The sequence below is a fragment of the Charadrius vociferus genome, unplaced genomic scaffold, assembly GCF_000708025.1.
Source record: "Charadrius vociferus isolate BGI_N301 unplaced genomic scaffold, ASM70802v2 scaffold329, whole genome shotgun sequence".
NCBI classification, from domain to species: Eukaryota; Metazoa; Chordata; class Aves; order Charadriiformes; family Charadriidae; genus Charadrius; species Charadrius vociferus.
Window position 1 is genome coordinate 1,646,546 of NW_009649982.1, and position 9,904 is coordinate 1,656,449.

The 9,904-nt window shown below is 42.7% G+C and overlaps 2 protein-coding genes across 2 annotated transcripts in view; one reads left to right on the forward strand and one right to left on the reverse strand.

Moving 5' to 3' along the window:
- The window catches only part of TFG (TRK-fused gene), a 19,795-nt gene extending 19,609 nt beyond the window's left edge, over positions 1 to 186 (forward strand). The window contains exon 9 of the mRNA XM_009891655.1: positions 1 to 186. Within this exon, the coding sequence (XP_009889957.1) occupies positions 1 to 147 (147 nt within the window). The 3' untranslated portion in view covers positions 148 to 186.
- Positions 187 to 2,379: 2,193 nt separating this feature from the next.
- ABI3BP (ABI family, member 3 (NESH) binding protein) overlaps positions 2,380 to 9,904 on the reverse strand; it is a 143,411-nt gene continuing 135,886 nt past the window's right edge. Inside the window, exons 27-28 of the mRNA XM_009891656.1 lie at positions 4,986 to 5,099; positions 2,380 to 2,866 (exon numbers count right to left, since the gene is read on the reverse strand). Of these exons, the coding sequence (XP_009889958.1) occupies positions 2,751 to 2,866; positions 4,986 to 5,099 (230 nt within the window). The 3' untranslated portion in view covers positions 2,380 to 2,750. The remainder of the gene's footprint in view (positions 2,867 to 4,985; positions 5,100 to 9,904) is intronic.

Below are 9,904 nucleotides of genomic sequence, written 5' to 3' on the forward strand. Positions count from 1 at the left end.
CCCGGCACCTTCCAGCCGCGGCCCGGCTTCACCCCGCCGCCCGGCAGCACCATCACCCCCCCGCCCAGCGGGGCCAACCCCTACGCCCGAAACCGGCCGCCCTACGGCCCCCAGGGCTATGCCCAGCCGGGACCTGGCTACCGGTAAGGAGGTGCCGCCCGGCACCGGCGACTCCATCCCGACAGACTCCAGGATTTTTAATTGAGGTTCCAAAACTGTAATGAGGCAAAACTATAGCTGTTAATTACGTTCCGGGGGGAGGGGAAGGACCAAACGAATCTTTCCTGCTTTAAATTGTATATGCTGCCTAGTTTAATTTGGGGCTGGGTTGTTTTTTGGGAAACACTACCTAAATGTCCACAAAGTGATCGATTGACATTCTAGCTTGCCTTGTTTGAAGGGTATGAAGATGCTAGTTGGAAGTTTAGCCCACTTATCAGGCTTGTTTTTACTAATACGACAATGTACTAAATTAGATTCATTCTGGAGGTAAAACTAGATACCATGTATTATAAATTGTAATGCTCACACAGAAAACTAATAAAAACCCTGAATCTATCTTTTGCCTGATCTTGATTTTAGAATTTAGGTAATGCTGAACAAGAGAACTGTGTTAAGCCAAGTGTGTGTGCTGGGTGGGGTGCACAGATACCAAGGTAGAGATCAAGGGTGCTCAGGTTTGCAGGAGAAGAGACAGGTTTTTATGTGTGTAAATGGAGAAGTGTTGTAAACACAGATTGCTTCTGCAGAGGTTATGCAGCAGCAGATGGTTTTGCACTGGCTGCTGTCGTTAATTGCCAAGTCACCCTTTTACCAACTGACTAAGAGCCAATACATAAAATCTTAGAGCCCTTACCAATTTCGCTTTAACAAGGGCAGGGGGAGAATTGGTTTATTACTTGAAAATTTAAGCCAAATATATATTTTTAAAAAAGAGCTCTTAAAATGGAACAACTTTCCACAGGTTCTTTGCCACCCAGAAAAACTTGGGAGTGAAATTCTAGTGACTCGATTTTGAGCCAAGAAAAAGCAGATCAAGAGCTGTAACAAATTCAATAGACCATATAACAGCAGAGGGCAAAACATTCTCCCAGTTAGTATTTTCCATCTTATTTTTATGTGTTCCTAGAATCCATAAGTAGGGAATTTAAAAAAAAAAAAAAAAAAAAAAAGAGATTAACTAACTGGAGCAAGCAGCTTGAACTCTCATAAAGACAAATTGGAAACTAAAGCGCGTGAAAATATTCCCACCTTCATCATCCTTAACTGTGCTGCTCCCACACCAGCCGCGCTCTCCAATGAGCTGCAGCTCTAACTCCAACTCCTGCTGGTTGTGCTCCCGTCAGACCTACCGCAGCAGGTGTACATCGCACCACTTCACACGTGCCTGCTTCCCAACAAACCGCTTCCTGAAATAATAGCATTTGCCACAGAAACTAGTATTTGTTTTCATGTAAAACACTAAGAAAAACGTTTGATTAAAAAATATTTTATTAGGAGTACAGTGTACCTGCAATGTACTTTATAAGGCATTTTCTATAAATGACTATTTCTACTATATATATATCTGGCTGTTCCTGTTCATATTTTTTCAATACATTAGTAATGTAATGAATAACACCTTTAAAAAAAACCTACATCTCTTTATTTAGTTCATAAATGTTCAAGCAGTACACCAAGTAGCTTTGGGAGAGGTTTTAATCAAAATTACCATAAAGCAGTTTTAAAGTTCAGTTATCGCTATTTCCCCTCTGTCCCCAATGAACAATGTTTTCAACCTGATTATGCTGTTATAAGTAGCTTTTTTTTTCCCCCCATTTCATTTATCTTTCCAAGTCCCCCTGCACTGTACCTACACTTGGCTTTTGAACCAGTAAGTCTCAGTCGCTGCAAACTACATTTTCATGAAAAGCCACCGCTGTGGAGGCCAATTCCATTTTTTTCATTCCATGTACATATGTACCCGTCTGCTTTAATTGCAGGAAGCCAAGCCCACCTACCGAGCTCAGGGGCAGTGGCTCCAACGCCATAGCAATAGGCTGAACACGCTCTTGCTGGAGGTGAAGCATTTGAAAACAAACATGGAAAAAACCCACTAACCTGATTGTTTAAAGCTGCACATATAGCAACCTACCTTGGCGTTTTGGCAGGAGTATAAACTGTTCGTACATGTAAGGAGAAAGCGCTTCAAGTTTACTGGTTGCAGGATATTAAAAATTATAGGGTCTTTTCTATAATTTATGGTTGGGGGGACATTACATATGTATCTGGACAGGTAGCTTATGGCACTTACGTTACAAGAAGACCAGTGAATATTTTAAAAACTAATGCACATCATTGCATTCCATGACCAACTCTGCCATAACTGTGCCTTAAACATTTATTACAACATTGTGATAAATAACATACACACCGTATCTTTTAAAATACCATATAAACCATACCTCAAGAATAGGGAGCCAGCTTCCCTATACATTATCCTACAACAAGTCCCTAGCCTGTTTGGGATTTATTATTTTTTTTAAATCTAAAAACACATTTGTAACACTGGATAACTACAGTAAGCAGCCTACACTATTACACAATTAATGCAGTATTGGCATTTGACTTGTATAAACCTTTGCACATCAGCAAACTTACTTAAGTGCCAGGCATACCATAAACATTTCCATCTTTGAGCCTGCCTTGGGCAGCTGGGGCGGGTGGGGCGGTGGTAAGTGCTGGGCCTTTTCACCAAGTTGATGTCCCATCTACCATTTCCCAGGTATTGATGTTCCACACTCGTACCAGCGAACATAGTTAATGTGAGTCTCCCCGCCTATTTTTCCAAATTTGACTGGTTCCTGACGAACTGCCCTGAAAAATCCTGGAAGAGAGAACAGAGTTTTGTTTGTACCTTCCTTTGATTTCCCTGGGGAGGCTGTAGACAGTTCAATTAACGGCTAAACTAGTCAAGACCCTGTTAACCTGTCTGCCCCAAACAGGGCTGTTTGCTGCCCCTCCATCGATTAGCGCCCTGAAACAGCTGCTTTTGTCCACCCAACTCTAAACAAAAGCTGAAGTGCTTGGGACTGCTGCAGCCCAGAGCAGGAGGGGTGAAGCCTGCGAAGCCTCCCCTCCCTTCCAGGCTTGTGGTTCCAGCACCCCCCATGGATGGTGCTGGCTGGGCGCGGCCCATGCCCTCTCCTTCCCCCTCTGGCTGCTCCTGAGGTCTTCTCTAAACAGGAGGCTGTTCTTCCTTGCGAAGTCATGATGATTAAATAGGCCCCACTGCCGTAGCCTTAACACTGCAGTGAACCTAAATAAAACTTGACAGTGGGGACATTTCACACTATCTCCCCATTGCCAAGCAGCAGACCCCAACTCCTGCTTTAAATCTCTTCACTATGACAATACACTTGCTTCCCATTCAAACAATTAACGCTATGTTAAAAACTCAAGTGAGCAATTAGTGCTGAATCCAACCTGATCACCAGAAATGTATGTGTGGCTGAGGCACATGTGTGCATACACACACACTACTTTTCTGCACCTAATATGCAACAGGACTCCTGATGCCCTCCCTGCGCTTCGGATCAAATGTACTTAGTTATGAACAGAACTCAACTTGCCGCAGCCAGGGAGGAATCGAGCAGCAATGGACAATCTGTCTGTTCTTCCCTCTGTTCAGTTCATTTGCTAGAAAAAAAAGCTACAGAAAAGGTGGGGGCTTTTTTTGTTGGGTTGTTTTGTTGTTGGGTTTTTGTTTGTGGTCCTTTTTTTTTTTTTTTTTCCTAAAAATGAATGTAGCTCATGAATCCACTCCATTAAATCCAGCTGCTGAAAACAAATTGATTTTAAATGTCTTTCAAGCTGAGGTTAGCAAGCTTTTTATGTAGGAGGGTTTTTTTTTTTTATTTTTATATTTATAAGTGTCTTTTTAAAAAGTGCATCTGATACAACTGAGAGGTCTGCTGTCCTGGCAATGCCAAACTGGATTCAGACAATCCCTTATGTAAACAAAATACCTTTACAAATGGGCAACACTGACTGGGGAAGGCAAGCCCTCTTAAAAAAAAAAAATTTAAAAAAAATCACATAAGCAAACACCTTTCAGAGTGTTCACCTACTTTGTTTTCGGAAAAACTTGTGCAAGATTTAGGCACTTCACTTTCATCTCCCACACCTACGTCGATGCATTTCTGTAAGGTGTTCTATAAATGAACCACTACATACAGGAAGATTTGGGCAACACACTGACATTGTACTGAAAACCACTTTGATATTTTTCTCTGTACAACATTCCACGACACACTCAGCATGCGCGTGTGCATGTATCAGTACAGCCTGTGTCCTCACCCCACAAGGGAATGGACTCCCTCACACTGGCAAACAAGCAAGGCAGGAGGAGTTCAGCTGACAGAAATACAATTTTCTTATGCCCGAGCCTCAGCAGCATGGAAAAAACAGCCAGGCAGGTGACAGCTGCGTTTAGGACATCCAGTCCTATGCCCACTTAGACCAGACTGGAACTCTAGGCACCCGGTTCAAATCAGTGCACACAGAATTACTGCAGCATGAATTATATTTTCCAGTAATAACTTTTTAGTTTCTCATTAGCACTAAACAAAGCTGTTTAATGCCCAACTGATGATTTACTGCACTTTAAATCAACCTTGCTAGTTTGAACATAACACTTCACGCTTCTCTGCAAACTCAAATTTGTGGTTGGGTTTAAATATGTAATACCAACTGTGAATAATCTGTTGGAATGTTTTAAACAGGAGAGAGGCTGTTTACTACCTAACAGAACCCGAGTCATAACCTTCTTTTAATAAGGCAGTGCTTATCTTCAAAAACTTCTCGACTCTCTTCTGCCTGCAAAGCCGGTAGTCCCTTTCCATTGCCCACCCCAGCAGCGGGCGCTGAACCCACTGGCGGGAAAAAGAAACACACAAACAAAGGAATTGCCAAGGTTTGCAAGAGAGACAGGCGTAAGGAATTACCGTCTTTGACTGGTAGATCTTCTTGCTGTCCTGTCCTTCCATCTAAGAATGAGTCTACAAATTGGCAGTGATCTTCTCCATGGCCCCTCTGGTCTCCTATGTTATAAAATTTTCCTGAAAGCAAAGAAGCAGCAAAGTTGAAAATCCATATCAAGTTTATTGAGGGCTATTTCCAAAAACCACCAGAGGCAATCGGCTGTGCTCTTCGCTCTGCGGGGAAGCCAAGGTGAACGCTACGACTCTTCTTCTCTCAGGCTCTGTAGCTGTAATTTGAACACTATGTGCATACTCCAAATGCAGCGCTTATGGCTGTAGACAAAAGTGGCCTGCACATGGGTTGGGGCAATCCTGTGCACAAATACAGGCTGGGCGGGGAATGGATTGAGAGCAACCCTGAGGAGAAGGACTTGGGGGCGTTGGTTGATGAGAAGCTCAACAGGAGCCGGCAATGTGTGCTTGCAACCCAGAAAGCCAACCGCATCCTGGGCTGCATCAAAAGAAGCGTGGCCAGCAGGTCAAGGGAGGTGATTTTGCCCCTCTACTCTGCTCTGGTGAGACCCCACCTGGAGTACTGCGTCCAGCTCTGGGGCTCCCAACATAAGTAGAACATGGACGTGTTGGAGTGAGTCCAGAGGAGGGCCACAAAGATGACCAGGGGGCTGGAGCACCTCTCCTATGAAGACAGGCTGAGAGAATTGGGGTTGTTCAGCCTGGAGAAGAAAAAGCTCTGGGGAGACCTTATAGCAGCCTTCCAGTATCTGAAGGGGGCCTACAGGAAAGATGGGGAGGGACTCTTTATCAGGGATTGTAGTGATAGGACAAGGCATGACAGTTTTAAACTGAGAGAGGGTAGATTTAGAATAGCTATTAGGAAGAAATTTTTCACTCTGAGGGTGGTGAGGCACTAGAACAGGTTGCCCAGAGAAGCTGTGGATGCCCCATCCCTGGAAGGATTCAAGGCCAGGCTGGATGGGGCTTTGAGCAACCTGGTCTAGTGGGAGGTGTCTCTGCCCATGGCAGGGGGTTGGAATTAGATGATCTTTAAGGTCCCTTCCAACCTAAACCATTCTATGATTCTTGGCCAAAAGCTATGCCTGAATGTGGTTTTTTTTCCTTCCTGCATTTCATACAGTAAGTGAAATTCTGTTATTACCTAGAAACTCATCCTGATTGTATCAAAAATAAGGTAAGTTTTGCTTGTGATGGGAATGGAAGGCAGGTTTGATTCCCTGTCAGGAAGCCCACAGTACCTTCAAATATATTTTTACAGAGCACCTCATAACACAGCCAAGGCCTGTTTTATAAATCATCATATTTTTACAACATGTATGTGTAAGTGATATCCTTTAACAAATAGATGACCTCGGTATAGTAACTGCTTATCCAGAGCATGAAGTGTGCCCGTGTATTTATTTGCAAGATTGCTAAACAGGACACTTGACTGCAACTGAGTAGAAAACAAGGTCTCAAGTGCCCCACGCAGGCTGTGCTGACGTTATGGGCTGTGCTTATCCTGTTAATAGGAGGACTCACAGCGAAGGAGTTTTGACAGAGATGTTTCTACTTACTGATTTGATTTGCAAGACATTAGTAAAATTCAGTTCAGAAGATGGAGGAAATCATGCTACCTTGTCTTCCCAAGCCTTGGCAGGAAACAATTTCAGATAAACTTACCATTTTTTCTAAACTCCTTTCATAGCACTTGTTCTTAGTATGTTCAACCTTTGGTTGTGAGGTTGAAAAGGACGGTGAGAGCATTTAGAAATAGGCTCAGTACTCAGGTATAAGCTAAGCAGAAAGTCCAGTTACTCATTAGAAGTTGGGTGTCCTGTAGCCTTGACTCTGTGCCAGTCTGGCCATTTGAGAGACGGTGAGGTGGCTTATAGTACTGCTCCCTAAAGTGCCATTAATAAAAGAGCAGCCTACCAATAAACTCTCTCTCTCCTATTTTTGTGATCTGATCAATATTTTGCCAAAAAATTCTCACCTCCAGTTGATGGTCTCTGTGCGTGCAGTTCTTCTCTAGCTTTAGAAGATTATTTATTACTATCTAGTTTTGGCTGCAGGCATGTTTTTTCCATAGGAGAACTGGTCAGAGGGAGTTCCTCTCAGCAATTTTTTGGTCTGAAATTAAGAACATTCAGGCTGCCCAAAATGGCATTTTTTTTTTTCCATGGCTGTTGAAGGTCACACTTAGAATTTTATTTTTTTTTTCCTCCCCTCAATAAATACTTTTTTTTAGGTGGCCTGCTTTTCTGGAATGCCCACAGTGACTGCTCTGGAGGACTGTTAAATGAGGTCAGCAGTAGATGCTGGTTTATAGAACAGTCCTGGCATGTGTAATGTAGATCAGTTTTTCTTCATAAGAGCGAATAAAATAGATATTTTTATGGCTAGTACGAGAACAGTAACTTTCAGATACACACATACTCTTCTGGCTCACAATGTAACCTATGCATAATTCACACAATTGCTATACATAAATTAGCAGCATTCTCAGTGACTATTAAATTCTTACTGCCCAATTCTTTCCATAATAAAGGAACACGCTTAAAAACATTTAGCTAACAAATGACTGGGTTATTATTTCTCTTTTGGAGATAGTAATTCTAGCATAAAGTAATTTTTTTTTTTTTCCAGTGTTCCCTTATGGGTGGTCTCAAGAAAGTTAGATATCATCTTTGTTTTATATATTGTGAATTCTGCCAACACTGGAAGGATAAATTCATGCTAAAAACCAGCACGCAAAGATATGGTTGTCGGCTCCCTTATACAACAGCTTCTGTACAATGCACCCAAATTTCAAGATCATTAGGCTGCCTAAACAGCAAAGCTTTGGAAGATACTTTCAGTGTTAAGGTGGAACTTGGAGCTCAGTGCAGCCCGTCACTACCAGCCCATGCTGCCCGCCCTGCTGGCTGGTGCCGGCAGATACACTTCTGCTGGCCTCGGGGGCACGATGAGACAAGGTGTGACAGTGACACAGGTCAGAACAGAGTCTGGCTTCAAACTGGAAACTTTCTCACTCGCGTATAGAGAGAACGGCCCGTGCCATGACGGTCTCACTTAGGAAATGGGGGGAAAGCAGCTTTCCTTCTACGCAAATATTTCAGTTCTTTCAAATATTGTGACAACTGGTCAGCACTGGTTGTAACAATTCCAGTACAAGAACCAGGCTTAGCAAGTACAATGAATACAATGTGGCTACCACCACCCTCCTCCAGCCAAGTTAAATCACCACCCTTCCAGCAAGAACAAAAACAATCTAATGAAAATAGGAAAATGGGCTCCTGAAATATTAAACTTTTCTCCTAAGATTGAAGTAGCTTTCACTGCAGTGTTAATTCACTTGATTTAGGGCTGAAGTCTAGTCCTGCTAGATTAGCGCTGCTATTTCCTCTGCTGGCTGGTTTTGTGATACACTATGCCTCATTGCCAGTGTTTGTCATTTGATCGTAGCTGGTTAGTACAGCAACAGTTGAATGAATGATACCTCTGTTCAAAACAGGCTCTTTTATTCACATAATCGCCAAGATATTATTTATATACGAGGTACTGTACTTACTATTAATGACAGGGCTTTCCTTCCTTGTCCACTCATGGGAGAATGGTGCCAGGTGCAAGGCTGGGCAGCTTAAAATTGTATCGGCATGGGCTGCCCTGTACTCCTCTGCTCTTTTCTCTCCGTGGTCCTACATATAGAGACCAGAGCCCTGCTCCCGTGAGGTGCTGAGCTCTGAGATGGGGCAACTTTCGGTTATGAAAGTTAATTCTTTCAGCCGCAGTTTCTCCTAGTTAATTCAGACCAATGTGATGAACATACTGCCTGACTTGCACTCAAAAGACATTTCCAATACCCAGTTGTATTACACTCTTTGTGCTCTGGATGCCACACCAATGTCATTGTGATAAAGCTCTCCATGCAGCTCTGATAAAAGACCTCATACAGAAGAAAGCCAGGAGCTTGGGCTGGATTATACGAAGTTAACATATTTCTAAATATAGCTGCTACAATCCACACGAGACACAAAGTTCTGCTTAACTATCAACTAACTGGAAAACACTTTTTACAGGCTGCTTCCCCATCTTACACACAGTCTGTGCCACTTGATTCAGATCTTAAACACATCACACTCTAGTGACCTTAAGGCACTGAACAAAACTTGAGACGATAAGGTGAGGAGACTGCTGTTAGCATTAAAACATAATATAAGAAAAAGAAGGGGGTTGGGAGGGAAGAGATTATAAGCAAAAATGGGGAATGTGAAAACAAAACAAAGATGTCAAAGCAGGTGAGTGAAACCTGTTTGCTATGACTATAAATACTCATGTATTTATAAGCCTCACAGTAATGAAGTAACCAGATGTTTACCAAATGGGATTGGAATGACTGAGTCTAATCCTAGTCTAAAATTAGGCCCTAATCCTCTAATTAAGAACTATTCCAGTCTACCCTTTAAATACGAATTTGGAACCTTTACAATATATGCTATTCACTGCTGGAAACCTGATCTTTATCAATTTTCTGTATGACGCCCTGGATACTACCATGTACTTAAAATCAAGTGATCACCACAGAGAAGTAACTCTTGAGTTTGAAAATTCAGTATCAAACACATCAATGATTACTGAGCACAAGCAGATTACTGTTTATGATTAATCTGTCTATGGAAAAGCCAGGAGGCCTGCGTGGATGGACAACGAGCTCCTGGACATGACCAAAAGAAAAAAGGAGGCCTATATGGAGTGGAAACAGGGGTGGGTAGCCTGGGAGGAATACAGAGGAATCGTTTGAGCAGCCAGGGATCGAGTCAGACAAGCTAAAGCCCAGAGAGAACTCAATCTGGCCAGGGACATTAAGAAAAACAAAAAATCCTTCTTTAAGTATGTCAGCGAGAAAAGAAAGACCAGGGAAAAGG